This window comes from Nothobranchius furzeri, chromosome 9 (genome assembly GCF_043380555.1).
Source record: "Nothobranchius furzeri strain GRZ-AD chromosome 9, NfurGRZ-RIMD1, whole genome shotgun sequence".
NCBI classification, from domain to species: Eukaryota; Metazoa; Chordata; class Actinopteri; order Cyprinodontiformes; family Nothobranchiidae; genus Nothobranchius; species Nothobranchius furzeri.
The window spans coordinates 54393157-54420042 of NC_091749.1; the positions used below are offsets into that span (position 1 = coordinate 54393157).

At 43.3% G+C, this 26886-nt stretch overlaps 1 protein-coding gene and 1 long non-coding RNA gene across 2 annotated transcripts; both read left to right on the plus strand.

Annotated features, from left to right (window-relative positions):
* Window positions 1–1383: 1383 nt before the first annotated feature.
* On the plus strand, window positions 1384–26507 carry amfra (autocrine motility factor receptor a). Its single transcript, XM_015953831.3, has 14 exons — window positions 1384–1523; window positions 1989–2303; window positions 2396–2488; window positions 2607–2771; window positions 7198–7350; window positions 20093–20133; window positions 23011–23143; window positions 23459–23592; window positions 23695–23805; window positions 23894–24090; window positions 24163–24266; window positions 25676–25810; window positions 25893–26083; window positions 26224–26507. Exons 2-14 carry the CDS (start codon window positions 2046–2048, stop codon window positions 26378–26380), a joined length of 1872 nt encoding a protein of 623 aa, XP_015809317.3. The 5' UTR covers window positions 1384–1523; window positions 1989–2045; the 3' UTR covers window positions 26381–26507.
* On the plus strand, window positions 10663–11723 carry LOC139071682 (uncharacterized). The gene is made up of 3 exons (XR_011521522.1): window positions 10663–10843; window positions 11341–11430; window positions 11516–11723. It is a non-coding gene; the product is annotated as an uncharacterized lncRNA (long non-coding RNA).
* Window positions 26508–26886: the final 379 nt, after the last annotated feature.

Here is a 26886-nt window from a genome sequence, read left to right on the forward strand (position 1 = left end):
CCATCAAGACTCACTCTCATTTCATCAGTCCATAAAACTTAGAACAATCAGTCTGGAGATATTTCTTGGCCCAGTCTTGACGTTTCAGCTTGTGTGTCTTGTTCAGTGGTGGTCGTCTTTCAGCCTTTCTTACCTTGGCCATGTCTCTGAGTTTCGCACACCTTGTGCTTTTGGGCACTCCAGTGATGTTGCAGCTCTGAAATATGGCCAAACTGGTGGCAAGTGTCATCTTGGCAGCTGCACGCTTGACTTTTCTCAGTTCACGGGCAGTTATTTTGCGCCTTGGTTTGTCCACACGCTTCTTGCGACCCTGTTGACTATTTAGAATGAAACGCTTGATTGTTCGATGATCACGCTTCAGAAGCATTGCAATTTTAAGACTGCTGCATCCCTCTGCAAGATATCTCACCATTTTTTACTTTTCTGAGCCTGCCAAGTCCTTCTTTTGACCCATTTTGCCAAAGGAAAGGAAGTAGCCTAATAATTACGCACACCTGATATAGGGTGTTGATATCATTAGACCACACCCCTTCTCATTACAGAGATGCACATCACCTAATATGCTAAATTGGTATTAGGCTTTCGGGCCTATACAGCTTGGAGTAAGACAACATGCATGAAGAGGATGATGTGGACAAAATACTCATTTGCCTAATAATTCAGCACTCCCTGTAAATTCGCGTCTGTGCTGCTATAATGTCATGAACTAGAACCTCTGAGGAATATTTCCACCTTGATGAACCTATGGCAAGAAGAATAAAGGCCCTTCGAAGGCAAAATAGAGACCAACCTGGTACAAGCAAGGCGCTTCTATAAAATGGGCAGTGGGTTTGTATTAGTTCAAGTCAGTTGTTTTTAATCACCTCCATGATACAGTTTCAGCATAGACAGAAGTGAAATATATTTCTCCACATATCATTTTGCTTGAATTAAAAATTAAAATAGCAATGAAATTAATAAAAATTCAATAACAGCAAGCATGGATTAGCCTAGAAGTCTAGACAGAGTGTAGCCGAAGCAAAACGATGTTGCACTGCATCTCTGCATATATATTCACATAAATAGGGCTTGCCAGGAAACTTTTTTGATTTTGCAGAAATGCAGAGTCTCAACATTAGTTTTTTCCTTTTAAACCAGCTGACATAAAAAAAAACTTAATGCAAAATAAATGATTAACCATAAACTGTCTTAAACACTAAGTGAAGATTCCGTACCTATTTCAATTTTCCTCGAGAAAAAAACCACAGCAGTTAAAACATTACGATATGTTGCAAATTGTAGCGGTGAATGAATGAATGAATGAATGAATGAATGACGGAGCTGGTAAGGTCGGGTTATTTTCCATTACTGTGACTTTAAATTTGTCCCGATGACGTCATATCTCGGCTAGTTGCCTGCTAACTGTCGGTGAGATAAACAACAACAATGTTGACGACTGCTGTGTTTTTCGTGTAGAACCCGTAAAGTCCAGCCCAGCTCAGAGCACACCACCCTGGATCTCGTGTTTACCTTTGTGGCTATCTGTAAGTGGCAACCCAACACAGGCCTATTAGGAGTTTATCAACAACGCGTAAGTACGTAGCTAACGTCAGCTAGCTTGAAAGCTAGCATTAGGCAACACTAGGGAAATAACTTAACACTTTTGGGCGTGAAATACTATTGTTTATTTTTTATTCTCCTTTGATACTGTTTGCAATTTCAGCCACCCAGTTATACATTTTATTACATTATTTTTAATTAAGCTGCGGTTTTACTTCACTAGCAATGGGATTGTCGATCCTCATCTGGAGGTTAGCCTAGCCATTTTCTCATTTTAGCCTTTCTTTTAGTTTTAAAAAGGTAAAGATAGTATAACACCCTCGAAATGGCCGCTTGTTGCATGTGTTTATCCCTAATTAAGTAACTGCGATCGCCAGCACAAGGGTGATTATATAGTGCTCACACCTTGCTCATTAAAGTTTGGCTAACCTTTGCTAACTCCCTCCCAGGCAGGTGGTGGAGTGACATAGTTTTTACAAGTCAGGAAGTGGACCGCAAGCACTGCAATGCCTCTGCTGTTTATGGAGAGGTTTCCATGGCCCAGCTTGCAGACCTACACAGCCCTGAGTGTGGCTTTGCTGGCTGGAAGCATCTTCAGTGCCTACACTACTGTCACTGACCCGGGCTTTGGGGCCTTGGAGACCGAGGATACACCAGCTCCATCCGAATTTAACCTTGAACATCATCTAAGTAGTGCAGTTAGCAACACAGACTTGGCAAGAACTGTCCTGTGGTATCTTGTTACTGACAGTCTCTTTGTATGGGTGAGCATCCTTCCCATTACGAGTTTTCACAGGTGATATAATATTCCTCATGCAATAAACTAATAATCATGCCACTCTCCACATTCTTGCAGGTCTTGGTCAACACATTCTGCTGTTCTTTAATGTTAATTGCTAAAATGATCCAGTATGTGGTGTTTGGGCCACTCAGAGTCATTGAAAAGCAGGTGAATCTGTTTGTTTTGCTCAAATATCTGGAATAAATATATTTTCTAAAATGTACAACTTACTTAGTGCTTATTGTCAGAAAAAAGCATCTTATTTTGCTTTTTATTTTTCTCCCAGCATCTCAAGGATAAATTCTGGAATTTCATCTTTTACAAGTTCATTTTCATATTTGGAGTATTGAACGTGCAAACTGTGGAGGAGGTGGTCATGTGGTGCTTGTGGTTCTCTGCCCTCGTTTTTCTACATCTCATGGTACAGCTCTGCAAAGATCGTTTTGAATATGTAAGTATGTTTTATCACACCATCTCTTTTCACTGCATCCACCTCCCCATACATGTTTCAGGGTCATCAAGGGCTGAATTATACAGGTTTGCAAGTTATTAGCTCCAATTGAGAATTAAGTAAAACTGGTTAATTTGAGAATACCAACATTTTGGTTGCATGGGACTGCATTGTTTTTGTATGTTTCAGTGGTTTTCAATCATTTACACACCACCACATGCAGCTTGTTATCACTTTAAATGTATAGAAAATTAAAAATCAAAAATCTAAATGTGTTTTTAAATATTTTCTAGCAGAAGGAGTTCAGTCTATTCAATAAAATACCTAAATACCGCAATTTAAAACCTTCTCCTTTGTTTTGCACACAGGATATGTCTTGTTTCATTAAGATTTAAATTGTAAAAAAGTAAAAATACATGATTTTTGAGTAAATCCAACTAACAAACCTCTTTGCACCCTGAAAGTCCTTCAGAAGTCTGAGTGCAGATGTACTTATTCCAGCTCCAGCTCTATAAATAGCTCCATATTCTGACATGTTTGCCTGCTGGTAGAGTTTCAGTTGCTACATTAACACTCTCCTGTCTCACAAGATGAGAAAAACAAAATATCAAATTGAATTACCATCATGCAAGCTGTGACATTTAAGAAAAACTCCTAAACATAATGTAGCTATAATGTAACAGTGACTAGTTATTTTTTTCTACCTGTTTTGTGTAAATATTTTATATTACACACACTTTCTCTTCATATAAAACAATGAGATGGTCTTTGTCTTTATAAACTCAAGCACGTCGGTTATGTTCAACCCAGCTGTTTTCCTGTTTCCATCCGTCTGCAGGTTTGTGCCTTTGGGGGTATATGGCACATTCAGCAGCTCTAGATAAAAGATTTGGCGTGTGTTTTGGGTAATTTGGTGAGATTGTGTGGTACATATGACACCCATGTCATGTCTTGTAGCTCAGCTGTTGTAATTATCATAAGTAGTTCCTAAATAATTTATTTTGTGGGCTGTACATGATATTAGGGGAAACCTTTGAAGGATTATTATTATATTTGAGTTTTTGGATCGTATGCATGTCGTACAACTTGCTTTTCTTACTTTTAGCAACTGAACCACCTTTAGTTTTCTCCTGTTTTTAATAGGACAGTTAACTGCTTTGAACCTAGAGTTGAAAGTTGTCCCCAACTCTGTGGAAAAAAACATTGTTTTTTCTTGTACAGTTGAACACCAGAGGTGTTCAGAAGGGTGTGCAGACTTTCCCCCACATGTGCTGTTTACACACATATGTCACAGTGGGAGGTTTTCTGCTGGAGGGATGCGTTTACAGCATGAAGCACGAAGGAGGAGGTGCAGCAAAGTGTCATTTGTCAGGAGTGCAAAGGACATTGGTGTATGTCACCCTGGAATGTTTCTACAGACGTGTCTGAGTAAAAAACATTTACAATGTGCTTATATAGTGCATATTGTGTATTTTTAATTGTTTTGCAAACAAGGTTGAGTTTTACAGCATGTTTCAAAATGCACAACAAAAAGCAAAAGAGGGAAGTCAGTCATTTATACTGAAAACAGAAGCTTCAGACTTTCAGGTGCTTCTTGATTCTATTTGTTTCTGTTTTCTGTCAAACCCATCAACATACATACAATATATACATATTGTCAAACCTTCAGCTTTTATCTAAGCCAATGCTTTATTTTTAATGTTTATCTTTAACAAAGTGCTTTGACAGCACACATGAGGTGGAACATATACTAGAGTTTTTATTTGTGATTTATCCACACATTTTATGTTGAATCCTGTGAGACTTTTCAGGTTTCCCCAGAAATCCTGATCTTATAGGCCCATTTCTTAATGTGCTGACATCATCTTTCCCACAATGCTTCATTACAAAGAGACCTACAGAACATTCTAGAAAACCAAACTGGATCATGAGTAGAAAACAATCATGAAGATACAGACTTGCTATGCATGTGTGGTTTGGTTTAACCAAAAGTTAGATTAATAAGTTCATCTGTTCAAAAAAAAAAGTCAGGAATTAAAGGAGCAATATGTAAGAATTCTGCAAAGAAATAACAAAACAGTCTTATGCCTCACTCTTGTTGGAAGGAAGGTTTCCATTGAAGCAGAACCTGTGAGGTTTCCAAGTCTGTGCCAGTCTAACCCTGTAGCATTCACATTTGTAATTTGGCACCAGAGTTATTTATAAAACTAAAGCCAGTAAACAGCAGCAACCCAGAAGTTCTTTCTTGTACCCCTAAGAAGTCATGGCATCTTTTTGTTTTACTCCCAACATCAGATGAATCAGGCTAGAGGCTAATGGTGAGCTAACAATGCTAATGGTGAATTAGAAACAAATACGGTAGTTGGGTCTAAAAATATCTCAAGCTACTTTTTCAATTACCATCAACTCCATATTACAGGTGCTGGCCAGTAAATTAGAATATCATCAAAAGGTTGAAAATATTTCAGTAATTCCATTCAAAACGTGAAACTTGTACATTATATTCATGCAATGCACACAGACCAATGTATTTCCGATGTTTATTACGTTTAATTTTGATATTTATAGGTGACAACCAATGAAAACATCAAATCTGGTATCTCAGAAAATTAGAATATTCTAAAGGCCAATGAAAAAATGTTTGTTTCTCTAATGTTGGCCAACTGAAAAGAATGAACATGAAAAGAATGTGCATGTATAGCACTCAATACTTAGTCGGGGCTCCTTTTGCCTCAATAACTGCAGTAATGCGGTGTGGCATGGACTCGATCAGTCTGTGGCACTGCTCAGGTGTTATGAGAGCCCAGGTTGCTCTGATAGTCGTCTTCAGATCCTCTGCATTGTTGGGTCTAGCGTATTGCATCCTCCGCTTCACAATACCCCATAGATTTTCTATGGGGTTAAGGTCAGGCGAGTTTGCTGGCCAATCAAGGACAGGGATACCATGGTCCTTGAACCAGGTGCTGGTGGTTTTGGCACTGTGTGCAGGTGCCAAGTCCTGTTGAAAGGTGAAGTCTGCATCCCCATAAAGTTGGTCAGCAGCAGGAAGCATGAAGTGCTCTAAAACTTCCTGGTAGACGGCTGCATTGACCCTGGACCTCAGGAAACAGAGTGGGCCAACACCGGCAGATGACATGGCACCCCACACCATCACTGACGGTGGAAACTTTACACTGGACCTCATGCAACGTGGATTCTGTGCTTCTCCGCTCTTCCTCCAGACTCTGGGTCCTTGATTTCCAAAGGAAATGCAGAACTTGCTTTCATCAGAAAACATAACTTTGGACCACTCAGCATCAGTCCAGTCCTTTTTGTCCTTGGCCCAGGCGAGACGCTTCTTGCGCTGTTTCTTGTTCAAGAGTGGCTTGACACACGGAATGCGACACCTGAATCCCATGTCTTTCATGAGTCTCCTCGTGGTGGTTCTTGAAGCGCTGACTCCAGCTGCAGTCCACTCTTTGTGGATCTCCCCCACATTTTTGAATGGGTTTGTCGTCACAATTCTCTGCAGGGTGCGGTTATCCCTAGAGCTTGTACACTTTTTTCTACCACATTTTTTCCGTCCCTTCGCCTGTCTGTTAAAGTGGCTTGGACACAGAGCTCTGCAAACAGCCAGCTTCTTTAGCAATCACCTTTTGTGTCTTGCCCTCCTTGTGCAAGGTGTCAATGATTGTCTTTTGGACAGCTGTTAAGTCAGAAGTCTTCCCCATGATTGTGGTGCCTTCAAAACAAGACTGAGGGACCTTTTAAAGGCCTTTGCAGGTGTTTTGAGTAAATCAGCTGATTAGAGTGGCAGCAGGTGTCTTCTATATTCAGCCTTTTCAGAATATTCTAATTTTTTGAGATACCAAATTTGGAGTTTTCATTAGTTGTCACTTATGAATATCTAATTTAAATGTAATGAACATTGGAAATACATTGGTCTGTGTGCATTGCATGAATATAATGTACAAGTTTCACGTTTTGAATGGAATTACTGAAATATTTTCAACCTTTTGATGATATTCTAATTTACTGGCCAGCACCTGTACATTAATATCTGTGAAGTAAATTATGAGTCAACTGTGGTGTTTTACTTCTTTTGATGAGTCGTTCAGAACTATAACAGCAAGCTAACAGCAAACTCCTGTAATGCTGGAGGCATACTTCTGTAATAAGTGTAGTAAGTGCTCCTTACCGTAAAACACCCAAGAGTGCTAACACCAGATAAAACTATGTATTTATCTACTTATCAACTTACTCTGTATGGCTCGTCTTTGCTTGTCATCTAGAATCTTCTGGTGCCGATTTTGTTTAGAAAGTGGGCTAGAGTAACTAAATCTGACCACAGGATGGGATTTTTACCTCATTGTTACATTTTGCACTTTTAAGGAAAGGAACTGTGTGAAACACAGCATACTTATCCCTCTTCTTGTTGTCCTTCCAGCTGTCTTTCTCCCCGTCCACTTCTATGAACAGCCATGTGAGGGTGCTCTGTCTGCTGGTCTCCCTGCTCCTGGACTGCTGTGGCCTGGCTGTGGTGTGTGGTCTGCTTGGAGCTTCTCATGGCATGCACACACTCTCTTTTATGGGTGCAGAGGTAAGTAGCTTTAGTCCTATCAATAAAAAAAAAACCCCACCAATTTCTGTAATTTGGCCATTTTCTTGAATGACCAGACTGTCTCGTGGTCCCACTTTTTCCTGGAATCGCAAAAAAAAAAAAAAAAAAATTGATTCCTGATTTCGATTCCCAGGCTGCCGACTGAATGAAGAATTCGTGGCCAATCTCAGTGAAAAAAAAACCCTGTGATCTGCAAATTCTGATCAACGCCTTTTTGAGCTGATCACACCAGCTGTCTGCAGAGACCCTGAGAGCAGTATTTCATGCCCACTCCCTTCCCTCACACTGCGCAGGCACACAGCGGCAAACGCGGCTGCCGAACTTTCTCTGTGATGTAAACTTTGCATCCTGCAGCAAAAAATACGGTGCGGAGGAAGCTCGTTAAAGTGCGTCAGCACAGTTGATTTAATAATACAAGTTTGAAGAACAAACTCCGGGTGGAGTGAGGTGAGTCTGGCCCACTGCAGAAATAAGTCAACAGTCAAACGCAGCCCCTCACCAACACTCGTCTGCGTGAGCATCAGAAGGCTGAGTAAACAACCTGTAAAATAAATAATATCATCATGCTAGATTAGCCTTTCTCTGTGGTGGACCACACCGGGTTCTGGCCACTAGGAGCCGATAGGGATGACAAATATAATAATAAAAATCTCACAATACGCAAAATTGTGAGGTAATTTTTTTGCTTTTTTGAAGTATTTAGTTTGCTGAGTTTTTTTTTTGTTTAAATCTAAAGGGTTACTGACAGCAGTTACATTTAAGTTTCAGTTTCCATTCAAGCGATGCCCAATCCTACTCACGGTGCCCAATTAAAACAAATTTTCTATCAGAGTGAATAAATAGTTTCAGAGGTAAATGTTGAGTAAAAAGAATGTAAATCCTGCACAAATTACAGCATAATTCATGTTCTCTGGAATGGAAAATATAATTTCTGTTATTCTTGAACATTTATTACAAAACCAAAACTTTATTCTCATGTCGGCGTCATTTTAAATATGTATGACAAAGCTTTAGAAGTTTGGAAGAGTACTTTTGACAGGTCAGTGAAACAGCTTGGATCTGATGGTTTCATTTATTAATTACAATAATCTTGATGCTGTGCAGCAGATTAATGAACCTTGAGGACCAGTTTCAGCCTTTTGTTGGATGCAGTTTTAACAGTTTACAACAGGGGTCACCAACTCTCGTCCTCGAGGGCTACCATCCTGCACATGTTAGCTGTTTCTTTGCACCTACACACTGATTGAAATGAGTGAGTGATTAACTGGCCTGTGCAGAGTAAAGGAGAGGATGAAATTCCTCCATTCAGGTGTGGTAGAGCAGTAAACACAGAAACCTAGCTGGATGGTAGCCCTCGAGGACTGGAGTTGGTGACACCTGGTTTACAAGGTGATAGCTGGAGAGGAAACACGTTTAGTTCAGTTTCTCTCTTAACTTTCATGACCAAAGTTACAAACTTGTGACTCATTAGGCTCTTTTGGACTGTAGGGACCTTTTGTAGTTCTTGTAAACTTTTCAGGAACCAGCCCATTTTTTCAGCCATTTGGATAGATAGGAACTAGAAACTTTGACCCTCAGTTCCTAAAACCATTTTAGCTCCTACTCTGAGGCAGGGGTTTGTCATGGTTCCTGAGGAACTAATATGACGTAGGTGTTTATTAGCTACGCCCCTTTCTAGGTTTCTGCTTCTTAAGGCACTGCCTTTTTTACAAAACTACAGTTGCTGGTTACAGCACAACAGCAAGATGGATAAGTGGACGGACGAGGAAGTGAAAGCTCTTTTGGCTTAGCCTAGTGAACTAGACCAAATTCTTGCTTTGCAAAGTTTGGTCTAGGCATGCTCCACTGGAACCTCTGCAGGCCCAACAGCATTCTGGCTGGCCAATCACAGCTCTCTAGAGGGGTTTCAAACACATGAAGAGCTGTGACTGGTCCATAATGGTGGGCCAATCATAGTGCTTTATCCGCTTTGTGGGTCAATCAGGGCCCTCTATATACCTGGTGGGTGGGATGATGCAACAGAGTGAAACAAGAGTATGTCACATTCATTGTCCAGTGGAATGTGGAGATCATTTGAAAGACAACGGTAGAACCCGCCCCACAACCGAGAGCCGTCAATGGAGAGTTGCCAGACTAAATAATACATTTATTTAGTCTGGCTTGCCAGGCTACTTTTGGCTATCTTTTCTAATGAAAATGTCCAGAGAGGTTTTGAAGGCTGGCAGCGTAATATTACAAAGTTTTCTACCATAAATGCACAACTAGAAGAAGCCGGGTATTACCACTCTGCAAAGCAATGCAGAGAACAAATAAAGAAACTGAACAGGACTATAACAGGACTGTGTTAGTGGTGGTCAGAGGGGCCGACGGCGCCAAATGGCAGCCTCGCCTCTGTCAGACCTCCCCAGGGCGGCTGTGGCTACAAGTAGCTTACCATCACTAGCAGTGTGTGAATGTGAGAGTGTGTGAAAGCGTCTTTGGGTGTCTAGAAAAGCGCTATATAAGTTCAATGCATTATTATTATTTTTTTTTTTTAATTATTTTTATTATTATAAAAGAATCAAAGATCACAACAACCAGAGTGGGGCGAATCACAAAAGTAGCAAGTGGTACAACACACTGGATGTAATCTTAGACCATCGTCCTGCTAAAGGTTGGTTTATGTTTGACGCGTCCGCGAGGTCCGCACGGCTCAGCGCGGAAAAGTTGCGTCATTTTGCGTCATTTTAACGATCACGCCCCTCCACTGCGCCTCCATACGGCCCAAAATTTCCGCAACGTGCACCTAGGAAATTTTCTAACCACGCGGACGGTCGGACGCGGAAAAACATGGCGGACCGGCAAGAACTAGTATGGCAGATGTTCGTAAATACAGACATTTGTATGATTCAGCTCTCAAAGATCACCGTGATCAACACGTTGTAAATAATTCTTGGAGAGAAATAGCTCGCACTGTCAGAAAAGATGAGGACGCTGTTAAAAATGCTGAAATGCCGTGTTGTAAACAGTAATTTCTACTTCTACCATGGTGTAGTGTTGGATGCGTGCCGTAGAGCTCCATGCTGCCCCGTTCAGTTTGGGAGAATATTGGCTCACCGCAGAGACGAGCCGCATGAACCATAAACGCTGCGAGTTGTGAAGCGCGTTCCAGCCGCGAGCCGCATCACCAAGCGGAAAGTGAATGCGTCAAGCATAAACCAAGCTTTACGCTGGTAACGCTGGAACCAAGGACTCCTGCACAAAGCTTTTGGAGTCCATTGTTTGCAGTGTAAACACAGCCCCAGAAGAGCACGAAGGTCAGTAAACGTTCTTCATTTCCACCTAAATAACTCATTTAAAATACTGTACCAGTTTGGCCTGTTTTCTTTTTTAACTTTCTGTTCCGAATCATGTTTGTTTAATTCAGAAACAGACCTGGACCGCATCCCAGACAATCCTGCTGCCACCAGCTCACCTTGCCCCAGTCGAACAGGTAAAGAAAATTTGCTGATAGCAAGCAAATGTTTGGACCACAGTAGTTATGTAGTCATTTTACTTCTCCGTTGGGCCGATTTCCCCACTGTTCTTTAATGTTAGCAGATGTGAGCCACATGTATACACACACACACACACACACACACACACACACACACACACACACACACACACACACACACACACACACGCTTAATAGTCTTTATAATATATTTTGTTTCCATTCATTTCATAGTATAAGCAGCACAGAGTTATTATCAGTAATACAATTTTCATGGTGGGCTTGTTTGATTAGTATGTGTAGTTTTATAACTTATCACAGAGTCTTATAACTATGACTAACGTATAGTATACTTAGTTGTACATCATTATACTATAGTAAACCATAGTATACTTATAACTCACAGAGTCAACAAGTTAGTTTTGGACACTGCATGCTTCTGATAGAGATGCTTTTATAACTTGTGTTTTATTCTGAAATGTTTATCCATCCAGCAGCAACCCCAGAGCCAACATCTGCAGTGGCATCAATGTCTTGCAGCCAGCATGGGCCAGCTGCCAGCACCCTCTGCCACCCTACACCATGTAAAGAACAGTCTTCTTACATATACAAATGCACAATCTATGTGGTCAACACATTGGTTTAATTCTAAAATATTTATTCCTTCAGCATCTACAACACACCTACAGCCAGCACCTACCAGCAGCCAGCACCCACTGCTGCCCCAGTCCTGATACAAACATTTAATTCCGGAGAAGTACAGTCCAATGTATAATATGGCACTTGTGTGTTAATTATATCTCCACCCTCCACATTTTTTCCCCCCAGAAAACAGGAAAAGGGGCGACACACTTCTGGCCACTGTGCAAGAGATACTCTGTTCAGATGCAGAACAGGAGAGGCAGAGTGATGAACGTTTCAATGTGATGATGCAGTTCCTCCGAGAGCAGAGTGAGAGGGAGGCTGATGCACGCTTAGCTCTGCAGGAGGAACTGGCAGAAGCCAACCGCCAGCAGAGGCATTTAATCGAGGGTCTCCTCTCTGAAGTTAACAAATTGGCAGACAAAAATAATAAGACATGAACTCGTGACTTCAGATTCACAAAGTATATGATAACACATGTGAATAGTTTTTTTCACTGAAACACTTATTGCTTTTTTGCACGTTTTTAATAAATTACTTTTTAAGAGTTAGATGTGTTCTTTGTCTCTGTTGGTGAGTTCAAGTTGATGTAGTTTGGTCACACAAAATATTAACTATTTGCTCACTTTCTTATCCTTATGTGTGGAATCTACTTCAGTTACTCAACTTTATAATTCAATTCAAGTTCGTTTTTTTAGCGCCAAATCACGACAATAGTCGTCTCAAGGCACTTCACACAGTAAACATTCCAAAACAGGTCAGTTCATTAAGCCAATCAGTAAAAAGTTTCTGTACAGGTCCTTCTCAAAAAGTTAGCATATTGTGATAAAGTTCATTATTTTCTGTGATGTACTGATAAACATTAGACTTTCATATATATTAGATTCATTACACACAACTGAAGTAGTTCAAGCCTTTTATTGTTTCTAATATTGATGATTTTTGCATACAGCTCATGAAAACCCAAAATTCCTATTTCAAAAAAATTAGCATATTTCATCCGACCAATAAAAGAAAAGTGTTTTTAATACAAAAAAAGTTAACCTTCAAATAATTATGTTCAGTTATGCACTCAATACTTGGTCGGGAATCCTTTTGCATCAATGACTGCTTCAGTGCGGCGCGGCATGGAGGCCATCAGCCTGTGGCACTGCTGAGGTGTTATGGAGGCCCAGGATGCTTCGATAGCGGCCTTAAGCTCATCCAGAGTGTTGGGTCTTGCGTCTCTCAACTTTCTCTTCACAATATCCCACAGATTCTCTATGGGGTTCAGGTCAGCAGAGTTGGCAGGCCAATTGAGCACAGTAATACCATGGTCAGTAAACCATTTACCAGTGGTTTTTGCACTGTGAGCAGGTGCCAGGTCGTGCTGAAAAAATGAATTCTTCAACTCCATAAAGTTTTTCAGCAGATGGAAGCATGAAGTGCTCCAAAATCTCCTGATAGCTAGCTGCATTGACCTTGCTCTTGATAAAACACAGTGGACCAACAACAGCAGCTGACATGGCACCCCAGACCATCGCTGACTGTGGGTACTTGACACTTAACTTCAGGCATTTTGGCATTTCCCTCTGCCCAGGCTTCCTCCAGACTCTGGCACCTTGTTTTTCGAATGACATGCAAAATTTGCTTTCATCCGAAAAAAGTACTTTGGACCACTGAGCAACAGTCCAGTGCTGCTTCTCTGTAGCCCAGGTCAGGTGCTTCTCACGCTGTTTCTGGTTCAAAAGTGGCTTGACCTGGGGAATGGGCACACGCCTGTACACGGTGGCTCTGGATGATTCTACTCCAGACTAGGGCTGAAACGATTCCTCGAGTACCTCGAATAATTCAAATACAAAAAAGTCTTGAGTCAAATTCTCTGCCTCGAGGCTTTGTTTAATTCATGTTTAATTAATTCATGGCTTTGCAGTCCCCCGTAGTCATGTTTCACCCAGACCAAAATTAGTGACGCACATACACATGCGAGTAGCGAATGTAACTTAACTTTCTCTTTAAGCCATGGCGGACAACGTGGACCCTGGTTGAGTGCGAAAAAGACAGAAAATGTCAAAGTTGTGGGACCATTTTTCACTTCGTAAGGCGTTTACACATGTAAATGTCACTTCTGCAAGCGGACTCGGAGGTCCGCTATATATTCTGCGGATACTGTGTGACTTTTTAATTTGTAGCACTTAGTTTTAGCTTACATTGTGCTTCTGGTAGGAATACGTCGGACCTAAAAATGTGCTAAAATAGCAGTTTTTACACAACACGTTGGAATTTTTATTGTGTTGTTATTGATGTCTGTTGTCCCTCGGGATTGCTGCAGGAGTACAGTACACCGGTGTCGGTACAGGATCTGCTCGGGTGCAGGATCGGCTTGGGGTCCTTCGACTGCCGATGACGTCAAAGTTGTTGATTGGCTGAACATGAAGCTTACGGAAGTTACGTTATCACATTATGATTTTGATTGGTCAGAACAAATTTGCAGTCGTAGTCTTAGCGGTTGTAGTCCTGTAGTCCAAAAATCAACACTTTTTGGAGAAAATATGTTTGAATTTCTAAAGGAAATGTCAAATATAAGCAAATGATAAACGGTGACCCTCAAAAGCTCTTGATGTTGATGAAATGGGGCAAAAATAAAATATAAGAACTTTATTGAAAGACACCAAGCAATATTTTGAGTCAAATAATTTATTTAGATAACAACTAGGGAAATATACAGACGAACTCCACATTAATACAAACAGATATGGCTTCACATATAAGAACTGTTATATTTTTTTGTCAGTCCGATGTTGGTTTTATGCAGTTTCACATTCTTTACAAAACAAAGATAATATGGTGTTTAATTAACAAAATGAAATAAAGAAAACATTTAGGTGTTAACAAACAAGAATTTATTAACAAAACTGCAGATGTCTTTCCAAAACGTATGTGTGAAAGCGGAGTAGATTTGCAGTAATGTGACGTCATCGGCAGTCGAAGGACCCTGAGCCGATCCTGCACCCTAGCAGATCCTGTACCGACACCGGTATTTATGAGAGGAAAACGAAATAAAGTAAATAAATGTTTTGTGATCAGTATAATTTGACATAACCACGGCAAACATGCTTTCTCGACAATCCTTGTTATTGTGTGAGAGGAAAAAAAAGTGTAGAAATGAAAACGGACGTGTGTTAATAGGGAAACAGCTGGCGAGCCATGTTTGCGCATGCGCCGTGAGCGGTTCTGGAGCTGTTTGGGCCGCAGCCGCTCGCAGCGCTACTTCTCGCATGAGGGGAAAATCAGCTCAGGTTGTATATGTATTTTTTGCACAGGCATTTGTTTACTGTGAAGTAAAGTTGAAGTGCTGTCGTCGTCGTCTTCATCCGCTTACCCGGGTCTGGGTCACGAGGGCAGCATCCCAACTAGGGAGCTCCAGACTGTCCTCTACCCGGCCTTCTCCACCAGCTCCTCCGGCAGGACCCCAAGGCGTTCCCGGACCAGATTGGAGACGTAACCTCTCCAACGTGTCCTGGGTCGACCCGGGGGGCCTCCTGCCGGCAGGACATGCCCGAAACACCTCCCCGGGGAGGCGTCCAGGAGGCATCCTGACCAGATGCCCAAACCACCTCAACTGGCTCCTTTCCATCCGGAGGAGCAACGGTTCTACTCAGAGTCCCTCCCGAATATCCAAGCTCCTCACCCTATCTCTAAGGCTGAGCCCGGCCACCCTACGGAGGAAACTCATTTCGGCCGCTTGTATCCGCGATCTCGTTCTTTCGGTCATTACCCAAAGCTCATGACCATAGGTGAGGATTGGGGCATAGATCGACTGGTAAATCGAGAGTCTGGCTTTCTGGGTCAGCTCCCTCTTCACCACAACAGATCGGCTCAGCGTCCGCATCACTGCAGACGCTGAACCAATCCGCCTGTTGATCTCCCTATCCCTCCTACCCTCACTCGTGAACAAGACCCCGAGATATTTAAACTTCTCCACTTGAGGTAGGACCTCTCCCCCGACCCAGAGTTGGCAAGCCACCCTTTTCCGGTCGAGAACCATGGTCTCAGATTTGGAGGTGCTGATCCTCATCCCAGCCACTTCACACTCGGCCACGAACCTACCCAGCAAGAGCTGAAGGTCAGAGCTGGGTGAAGCTAGGAGGACCACATCATCCGCAAAAAGCAGAGACGAGATTATACTGCCACCAAACTCGACACACTCCACACCACGGCTGCGCCTAGAAATTCTGTCCATAAAGGTAATGAACAGAACCGGTGACAAAGGGCAGCCCTGACGGAGTCCAACCCTCACCGGGAACAGGTCCGACTTACTACCGGCTATGCGGACCAAACTCACGCTCCTCTGGTAAAGGGACTGAATGGCCCTCAACAGAAAGCCACCCACCCCATACTCCTGGAGCATCCCCCACAGGGTGCCCCTGGGGACACGGTCATAAGCCTTCTCCAAATCCACAAAACACATGTGGATTGGTTGGGCAAACTCCCATGCCCCCTCCATCGCCCTTGCAAAGGTATAGAGCTGGTCCACAGTTCCACGGCCAGGACGAAAACCACATTGCCCCTCCTCAATCTGAGATTCAACTATCGATCGGACCCTCCTCTCCAGTACCTTGGAGTAGACCTTTCCAGGGAGGCTGAGGAGTGTGATCCCCCTATAGTTGGAACACACCCTCAGGTCACCCTTCTTAAAGATGGGGACCACCACCCCGATCTGCCACTCCACAGGAACTGCCCCCGATGACCACGCAATGTTGCAGAGACATGTCAACCATGACAGCTCCACAACATCCATAGCCTTGAGATACCCAGGACAAACCTCATCCACCCCCGGGGCTCCGCCGCTGTGTAGTTGTTTGACTACCTCAGCAACTTCTGCCCCGAGACTGGACAGTCCATCCCCAGGTCTCCCGGCTCTGGTTCCTCCTCGGAATGCGCATAGGTGGGTTTGAGGAGCTCCTTAAAGTATTCCTTCCACCGTCCGACTATTGTCCCAGTTGACGTCAGCAGCTCCCCATCCCCACTGTAAACGGTGTGAGCGAGTTGCTGCCTTCCTCTCCTGAGGCGCCGGACAGTTTGCCAGAACCTCTTTGGAGCCGATCGATAGTCTTTCTCCATGGCCTCACCAAACTCCTCCCACGCCCGAGATTTTGCCTCAGCAACTGCCACTGCTGCACCCCTCTTGGCTATCAGGTACCTGTCTGCTGCCTCCGGAGACCCACAGACCAGCCACGCCCTGTAGGCCTCCTTCTTCAGCCTGACGGCTCCCCGAACCTCTGATGTCCACCAGCGGGTACGGGGGTTGCCACCACGACTGGCACCGGCCACCTGGCGACCACAGCTAGCAACAGACGCCTCAACAATTGCAGAATGGAACAAGGCCCACTCGGATTCAATGTCCCCCACTGCTCTCGGGACGCGGCCAAAGCTCTGCCGGAGGTGGGAGTTAAAGACCGTCTTAACAGGTTCTTCTGCCAGGCGTTCCCAGCAGACCCTCACTATGCGTTTGGGTCTGCCAGGTCTACGCGACATCTTCCCCTGCCATCTGATCCAACTCACCACCAGGTGGTGATCAGTTGACAGCTCCGCTCCTCTCTTCACTCGGGTGTCCAAAACATATGGCCGCAGGTCAGATGATATGACTACAAAGTCTATCATCGACCTGCGACCTAGGCTGCCCTGGTACCAAGTGTACCGATGGGCATCCTTATGTTCGAACATGGTGTTCGTTATGGCCAAACTGCGGCTTGCACAGAAGTCCAATAACGAAACACCACTCGAGTTCAGATCAGGCGGGCCGTTCCTCCCAATCACACCCCTCCAGGTCAAGCTGCCATTGCCCACATGAGCATTGAAGTCCCCCAGCAGGACAATGGAGTCCCCTGATGGAGCACTATCTAGCACTCGTCCCAGGGACTCCAAAAAGGGTGGGTACTCTGAACTGATGTTTGGCCCATAAGCACAAACACCCTTCAGGACCCGTTCCCCGACCCGAAGGCGGAGGGAAGCTACCCTCTCGTCCCCCGGGGTAAACCCCAACACACAGGCAGAGAGTCTTGGGGCTAACAAAAAGCCAACCCCAGCCCTCCGCCTCTCACCCGGAGCAACTCCAGCAAAGGAGAGTGTTCAGCCCCTCGCAAGGACTTGGGTTCCAGAGCCAATGCTATGTGTCGAGGTGAGTCCGACTATATCTAGCCGGTACTGCTCAACCTCTGCCACAAGCTCCTGCTCCTTCCCCGCCGGCGAGGTGATGTTCCATGTCCCAAAAACCAGTTTTCTTGTCCGGGGATCGGACCGCCAAGGCTCCGGCCTTGGTCTGCCACCCGATCCACATTGCACCGGACCCTTCATGTTCCTCCTGCGGGTGGTGGTTCCACAGTTGGATTAGCCCATGTATCCGGTTCGGGCTGGGCCCGGCCGGGCCCCATGGGCAAAAGCCCGGCCACCAGGCGCTCGCTCACGGACCCCAACCCCAGGCCTGGCTCCAAGGTGGGACCCCGGTAACCCTCCGGGCCGGGTACTCTGACTCTTTGAATTTACATCCATGAAAGATCCTGTGAACTGTTCTTTGTCTCACCCTTCACCTAAGACCAATTTGTCATGGGAGACCCTACCAGGGGCACTTACAACATAGCTCCTAGGATCATTAGGGCACTCAAACTCCTCCACCACGATAAGGTGACGGTTCAAGGAGGAGTTGAAGTGCTGAAGTTTTGAAAACTAATTTTGAATAAAACTTGAAGAATAACTGGCAATTGCTCGCTCATATGCTATTTGATATAATGGTTTACAAACACAAAAGGTTAATTTATTAGAGTACTCGATTAATCGATAAAAGGTTCGATAGAGTACTCGATTACAAAAATATTCGATAGCTGCAGCCCTACTCCAGACTCCGTCAACTGCTTCCGCAGGTCCCCCAAGGTCTGTAATCGGTCCTTATCCACAATCTTCCTCAGGGACCGGTCACCTCTTCTCGTTGTGCAGCGTTTTCTGCCACACTTTTTCCTTCCCACAGACTTCCCACTGAGGTGCCTAGATACAGCACTCTGGGAACAGTCTATTCATTCAGAAATGTCTTTCTGTGTCTTACCCTCTTGCTTGAGGGTGTCAATGATGGCCTTCTGGACAGCAGTCAGGTTTGCAGTCTTACCCATGATTGCGGTTTTGAGTAATGAACCAGGCTGGGAGTTTTTAAAAGCCTCAGGAAGCTTGCAGGTGTTTAGAGTTAATTAGTTGATTCAGATGATTAGGTTAATAGCTCGTTTAGAGAACCTTTTCATGATATGCCAATTTTTTTAGATAAGATGTTTGGATTTTCATGAGCTGTATGCCAAAGTCATCAATATTAGAAACAATAAAAGGCTTGAACTACTTCAGTTGTGTGTACTGAATCTAATATTGATGAAAGTCTAATGTTTATCAGTACATTACAGAAAATAATGAACTTTATCACAATATGCTAATTTTTTTAGACTGACCTGTATAAAGAACTCAGCAAACTGCATTGAGTCACTGACTAGTGTCAGAGTCTTTACAGCAATCTTCATACTAAGCAAGCATGTAGCGACAGTGGAGAGAAAAACTCCCTTTTAACAGGAAGGAACCTCCAGAGGATCCTGGCTCAGTATAAGCAGCCATCCACCACGACTCACTGGGGAACAAGAAGACAGAAAACACACACATACACACGTCTGTCTATCATAGTGAGGACCATCCATTGTAGTATACCTCACCCATACCATAACCAATGCTGATCTATTCCTAACCTTAACTAAAACTTAATTCACACCATACCTCTAAAAAGTGAGGACCAAAAAAATGTCCTCACATTGTAGTGAAAATGGTCGTAGTAAGTACAAGAACACGCACACACACAATACATATATACCGTGTCTTTCTATGGCTACATTGTGATTTCCTTGTAGACATTTTATCTAGTAAAAGATCTTTATTGTCTATCTTTCGTGAATCAAGTGTAGTGTTCAAGCCGATGGCCCCCTCCATGAGGCCACTACACCTCAGCAGAATACCACTGTAGCTGAAGTAAGAGGAAATAATGCAATTAATGATTAGTGGTATAAAAAAGTAGTAGTGTGTGGAAAGTAGTCAGTATGTCTTCTAGCAGTCTAAGCCTATAGCAGCATAACTACAGATATGACTCCGGATAACCTAGCCTTTTAGATGGATGCATGTGGGAGGCAGGGACAGGGAGAAGTGTCTTTACTGACTGTATTTCCCACTGTACACTGCAATCTGTGTACACTGTACAAGTATTCCCTTCAAGCAGGTCATGAGCACAGTAGCTTCCTCACTCTCCATGTTGGCATGGCGGTGTTGCTTTATTTCCTCATTGGTCGTCGGCGCTTCAATAACGTGACTGTTGCAGGTGGTTTCGTGTCTGTCTCTTAAAAGTCCCCTGACCGCTATGCGAATGCAATCTGAAAAGGTTCCCCTGGAAAGGGTAGTTATAGGATCTGAATTCTAAGAAGATGGTTCTAATAACTCAGTTCCTAGAACTGCTTTGTCCAAAAGAGCTTATATTGGTTGGGATGGGAATTCGTTTACACCAGTTCCACTAGTTTGATTCCTAATCTGAACTTTTTTTCTTCCCCTCAGTGTTTGTTGGTGACTGTGCGCACTGGACATGTTATTATGAGGTAAGTGTGGTCTCTAAACCTGGCATACAAGAAGAATCCTGATCATTTTGATTATATTTAAGCTTTATTTTACTCAATTCTACTACGTTGTATGAATCACAGTTGTTTCCTGTGGGAATTAGGCTATCAGCTCAGTGGCCTATTATGAGTGTCCACCCTGAGACTGGGAGGTTGTGGGTTCAAATCCACAGTCGAGTTATACCAAGGACCCAATACCTCCCTGCCTGACACAATGTTAGTCTCTTTCCAGAGTATTTCTCTTGTCTGGTGGCACCATCTAGTGGCTGACAAGCATATCACACAAATAACGTTTCTTGTTTATTTATGTCCTTCTGTAGCTGACAGACAGAGCTAAAACACGTTGTTTTACAAGTATTCATGTCATGTTGTGTTCTCATATATTTATATTTTAGAGACTTAGGCCACATTCACACTGCAGGCAAAAGCGCATTAAATCTGCTTTTTTTTTCCCCCACATGCAAGCCATATCTGATATTTTTTTAATGACAGTCTGAACGCACAGATCCGTTTTATTTTTAATGTGATCCGTGTTACTTGAATATGTAGCACCGATTCCAACACATATCTGATGCTTTTGAAAGCGACTGCAGTCTGAACGGCCATGTCGCATTAAATCAGTCGCTACGTCACTGAGTCAGGGGTCTCCATGAGAGGGGGATTCTCTGTGAATGAATTTGTACCGGAACATTTTCTGTGAATAATAATTCAGGGAGGCGGCGGAAACAAGGAGTAAATTAGTTTGCAGTTTTAAAAACAGTTTCCAGCCCCAAACTGAAAGTTTTCACTGACAGTTTATCCACAGGTTTAGGATTACATCACAACTGACTTCTTGCCTTGGTGCCGCGGAGTGTTCACACTGGAGAGAGTTTGATGTTGCATTTCAGTCATAGTGTGAATGGCCACACAAAAAAATCAGATTTATTCAAAAAATCGGAATTGAGCATAAAGGCCTGCAGTGTGAACGTAGCCTTACTTGTCTGTGAAAAGTTCATCAACTCTGCATAAGCTGAGGTATTCCTTAAATTTGAAGGAAGTAAGTGGTAGTCTAACGCTATTGGTTAGTTCCGGTCGGCGCTCAGCTTCCTATTGCATGGAGCTCTGCGGGGCATAGGGCGTGCTTAGCAAAAAAAAAAACAAAAAAAAAACACATTGATTACAGTATATCACAGACTTAGGGCTGCAACAAATGATTATTTGGATAATCGATGATTCGTTTGGGGTCTTGACATGTTTAATCGATTAATCGGATTACATGGGGAAATTTTTTTAAACTGCTAGGGAAACGTTTTTTCTCTCCTTCCTTCACTTTATTAAACACAACGTTATTAGAAAACAGTTCAGTGGTAGAAAAACAACATGCTATCACCTAAAATGTCTTACAGCTTCAGATAAGTTGCATTGCAATGCAAAAATGTAAGCATATCAACATGCATAGCAAGTAAGGAAGTGTTGACTCCACCCAGCCCTTCCATGTGTACCATGCGGTTCGCCAGACAACACCTCTTTCTGCCTCATTTTTCAAAAAAATGACAAACCAGAAATGAAGCCTTCAGAATACTTTGGAAGGGGATGAGCAAGGGAGGATAAGGGGCTTGACACACGGGAGGCGACAAACGACCGCGATCAGCGAAATTCATCGCTGTTGCTTTTATTACCTGACACACGGGAGGCGACCTGCGGCAGCAGTAAAGCCGTCTACGCGTTCTGTTCCATGGCGAAATTGAAACTTCCGTTGTTTTATTTGGCTGTGTCAGGTTGGAGGGAATTAAGGTTATTTAAGCGGTTCAGAGTTAATAAAGTGGTAGATATGATGTTTCACAAGGTGCTGCTAGAGTTATGTGAAATCTTACTGCTGATTTTACTATATAAAACATAATAATAATCAACTTCTCCGTCATGTTTGCTCGGAGATGTACGGAGCATCCTGTCCGCTCATTGGTCAGTGAATGAAACCTCCGTTGATTGGTCCTCGTCCGAGCGACAGCAATGAAAAGTTGAAAATGTTTCAACTTTCTGGGATTGCGTCGCTGGGTCGCCTGTGCACGACACGTGCACGAGCGCAAAATTTCACTTGCACGTCTTTCGCGTTTCGCTGAGTAGGAGGGAGACCCGCGATTATCGCTTAGTCGCGCATGTCTCACTGAAAATGAATGGAGGAGAGGCGATGCCGCCTCCCGTGTGTCGAGCCCTTAAGGTGTATAGACAGAGACCCTAAGCTACATTCTGTGACCTAAAATGCTTCGTCCAAGTTAAACAGCTTAAGGGCAATTCTCATCTGTCTTATTTGATCTCATCTGTAGACATTTATTATAATTGGGGATGTCAAATGACTAATTTTTAAATGTAATTAAACATAGGCTGTGAATTCATCAAAATTAATCACTATTTCCAAAAATGACTAAAAAATACCAAATAAAACAAAAAAAATTGAAGACTTGGAAGAGTTGTCCGACACAACGAATCGATGACGCAATTCGTTGCCAACACTTTTAATAATCGATTTTTATCGATTCGTTGTTGCAGCCCTAATCACAGTACATGATAAGATGATCACTTTTACGGAGTTCTGAAAAAGCATACATGATTTCTGAAAGGGTAAAACTCCGGAAAGATACTTTAAGGGGATCAATTTGGAGGTTAAACCACAAAATATTTCTGAGCACGGCCATGCCTGCAGCTCACGACTCCCCCAAGGGATAGGTCCAATGCGGAAAACAAATTTTGCCGGTGTGTGATGACTAATGGGACTTCAATCTTTAAATGCCAGCATCCTCACACACCAAACTGTGTATCACTTGTATTCACAAGATAAAGGTGCTTGCATGCATGCTTCTTTGTATGTGTGTTACTCCTCAGGTACTCCATCCATCTGTGGGATCTGAACCATCCAGGAACTTGGGAAAGCAAAGGCACATATGTGTATTACACAGACTTCATCATGGAGCTGTCTATGCTGTTTCTGGATCTTATGCACCACATCCACATGCTTGTAAGATCTAAAGCTGTTTCCTTATTCTGGGACATCTTTTTACATTCATGTTTTTTTTAAAGCGTTTTGTTATAGAACTCAGATTATCTGTATACACACACACACACACACATAGAATTATTAGAAAAAAAATTGAATGGTTTACATGTGCACTTGTCAGTGTTTTGATCAAATGTGAAGGATTATTTGAAGAGGCATTTGGGAGTAGAAGAGAGGAGACTCGGCTCAGTGAGCTTAGCCAGAGTATCTGAGATCTACGTCTTTATTTAGAATATTTACACAGTTTATTTTCCTCTCCAAATATGTTACTTTCAGCTTTTTGGAAACATCTGGCTTTCCATGGCGAGCTTGGTCATCTTTATGCAGCTGCGCTACCTATTCTATGAGGTCCAGCGCCGCATCCGCAGACACAAGAACTACCTACGAGTCATTAACAACATGGAGGCCAGGTAATAATACATACGTGTACAAAAATGTAGTAATACCATTGTTATTATGTGTGCTTTTGAGTCCTTGTGGGTGCCATTGATTCTTGTTCTAAATGTGTGCAGGTTTGCTGCTGCTACTCCAGACGAGCTGGCAGCCAATAACGATGACTGCGCCATCTGCTGGGACGCCATGCTTACGGCACGAAAACTTCCATGCGGTCATCTCTTTCACAAGTAAACAAGCGCTTCCTTTTTGGTAGCTTCTGTAAAACAAAGTAAAAGCTGCCTATTAGAAACGGTATGCATCCATGTGATTTTGTAGCTCTTGCTTGCGCTCCTGGCTTGAGCAAGATACGTCGTGTCCCACATGTCGAACTTCGCTAAACATCAATGGGGACGGGGTTCAGGTGAGAGGTCAGCCGCAGGGTGGTGCTATGGAGGATAACGTCGGTCCTGCTGGTGCTGCTCTGGAGGGGAGACCACACATCAACCATCACAATCACTTCTTCCACTTCGATGGTAAGTCACCCAAACCCCTAACCGCGACCCGACACGTCTCTGATGGGTTGTGATGTTTATTTATTCTTACAGGATCCCGTATTGCCAGCTGGCTGCCCAGTTTTTCAGTGGAAGTGATGCACACCACTAATATTTTGGGCATCACGCAGGCCAACAACTCTCAGCTCACAGCTATGGTAGGACCACGTTTACTCCCTCTGTGGTTTCATGTGAGATCACACAGAGATCCTGACTGAAGTTGTGTTCTTTTCTTAGTCCTTTTTTAGTTAATAAGTCATTTGTTTTTTAGAATATTTTTACAATAAATGGATTGTATTTTTGTAATAAAAGAAGTGTCAGCATCAAAGCCTCCATCAAATACACCTGATGAAGTTCATTAAACCCCACGTTAGACACTTTCAAGTTAGGAATCTGCTGTAATCTGGGATTGAATAAAACCCACAAGTATTTATTTAATCATTAGGGATGTTCCGATCACGCTGTTTTGGTCCCGACCTGAGTCCGAGTCATTTAATTTTGAGTGTCTGCCGATACCGAGTCCTGATCCGATACTTCTCAGGAAAGCATTAAAATAAGAAGAAATAAAGAAAACATCTGAGTTTTCCTTTAACTTTCACTTTTTTAAGAAGTGCATTGATTAAAAAGCGAGTTTATATTATGAATATATTTAAAAGTGGCAGCGTTGCTCATATTTCAAGTTGTTTACTCCCTCAATATGCAGCTGTGTTGAGAGATGTTTGTTCCCGTGATGGGGCAGGCATGCGGTGCCTTGGCCGTCTGGCTAACTTTTCCTGCACAACACCTGTAGCTACCGAGCAGCTTGGTCCTGCAGGAGACTTAGAAACCCCAACATTCAGCAGCCTGTTTATTTCCCTGTGGGCTGGCTCTGTGCTGTCTGAGTTTGTTGTGAACTGGGAAGGAAACAGGTCGCTTTGTTGACGCCTGAAGGGAAACCCAAATGCAAAAGTAAAGGTTTGAAGGCTGTGAATGCCCAGTATGCAGACATTACAAGTGGCTGTTACACTGCCTTCACTGTTTGGATTAAAATACCACCATATTACGGACAATAAGCAGTAGCCTGCTTGCTAACAGCTGCACCTCGGTGTCTGAATCCCTGCCTGCCGTAAAATCTTGTGACTTTATGGTGTTGTTTTCATACAAGAAACAAATAATGTTGATACAGATGAACTTGTTGAAATTAAAACCAAGTCATTGTTATTCCAATAGAAAATCTCTATTTTGAGATGAATTTAAAATATCATAATTGTTGTTTAAAATCTTTTCCTCCCAATTCCGATCCTTTTAAAATCACATGATCGGAACGTCCCTAAGTTTGACAGATATTTAGTTCTGGTTTTGTCTCGGTAGGAAAGTTTTTGTGACAATTTTAAACAATCAAACAAACGAATCATGACTCTGAAGTATTTTACATCAACAAGTGAACAATTGTTATGCTCAGCCACATGCTTTGCACGCTCAATAGCAGAAATGAGTCATTTTCATGAGGACAACTTTTTCATTCAACTTCCTGCAGGCAGGTCTGTACTTCCATCTCAAGTAACGTTTTTTAAACGTTTGTTCTCAGGCCCATCAGATTCAGGAGATGTTTCCTCAGGTGCCCTCCTACCTGGTCATGCAGGACCTGCAGCTGACCCGTTCTGTAGAGGTCACCACTGACAACATTCTCGAGGGACGAATCCAGGTGCCCTTTCCTGTCCAGGTCAGCCAGCTAGAGGGTTCTGCAGGAGTTCACCTCACTGTCCTGATCTTCAGTTTTGACATCTATGCACTGTTTTTGTCAGGCTATAGAACACGCTCCTCTACAAGAGAACCCGGCACCAGATGAGTCCGCGGGCCCCGGCGGGGCAGCTGAGCAGAGCCTCGCTGAGTCGGACAACATGGAGGTCAGAGGTGGTCGCTTCTCCAAGTCTGCTGAGGAGAGGCAGAAGATGCTGAAGCAGAGGAAAGAGGAGATGCTTCAGCATGCTCGCAGGTCGGAACTCTTCACATTTGACTTTACTAGAATAGGTTGAGATTGCTGACATCACCTCCACGATCCACGGTTTATGGTCAGAGGTGCAACCAGATCCGATTCCGTAACAAAATTAAACCGTTAAAACGATTTGCTTGTAGGAGGTATCTGAATAAGAACGAGGAGGACCAGGAGGAGGATTTTCCCATCCTGGAAGAGGACTCGTTCCCAGACCTGGACTTGACTGTGCTGAGACGCAGAACCATGGCAGAAGCTGCAGAGCGACGCATGCAGAACCAACAAGAACCCGCACCCTGACACAGCAGGAGACTGAACCTCCACATCACCCGGACAGGCAACAAGAGATCAGTTACAACCTCCCCCCATTCGGTGTTTGTAGTCAGTGGTCATCAGCTGTTCAAAACTGTCATTAAAATGCATAGCAGAGATGAGCTGTGGACTGTTTTATGCTGCCTAATCAAGGTGAGACTGTTTCCTCTGAGTATTTGGAGCATCATCTAGACTGATGGGTAGATGCAGGTCAGGACTTGCAGATTGCGTTGCCCATCGTTCATGTGCCACACATTGCAACCAGCAGCTTAGACAGTATCTTCCATGATTTGGATGTGCTGTCAGAATAAAGCACGATTTACTTTACAAAAAGTAAGATATATTTTACCAGAAAGGTTAGAAGTTGTCATTTGTAGACGAAGCTACGAGTCTTTTCTTCCCATTTCATATTTTGGTCACTTGTTTAGCTCATGGCTGAAAGCTCTGTAGTCCAGATGATCATCTGGTGTATCTGCGTGTTTCTTTTAAGAGTT

Bases quoted from the DNA above. Each gene is read 5' to 3' on its own strand.
- amfra (XM_015953831.3), top strand. From the start codon at position 2,046: ATGCCTCTGCTGTTTATGGAGAGGTTTCCATGGCCCAGCTTGCAGACC. The intron at 2,772-7,197 runs GTAAGTATGTTT...TTGTCCTTCCAG, and splicing joins GCAAAGATCGTTTTGAATAT to CTGTCTTTCTCCCCGTCCAC. The intron at 23,806-23,893 runs GTAAACAAGCGC...GTGATTTTGTAG, and splicing joins TGCGGTCATCTCTTTCACAA to CTCTTGCTTGCGCTCCTGGC.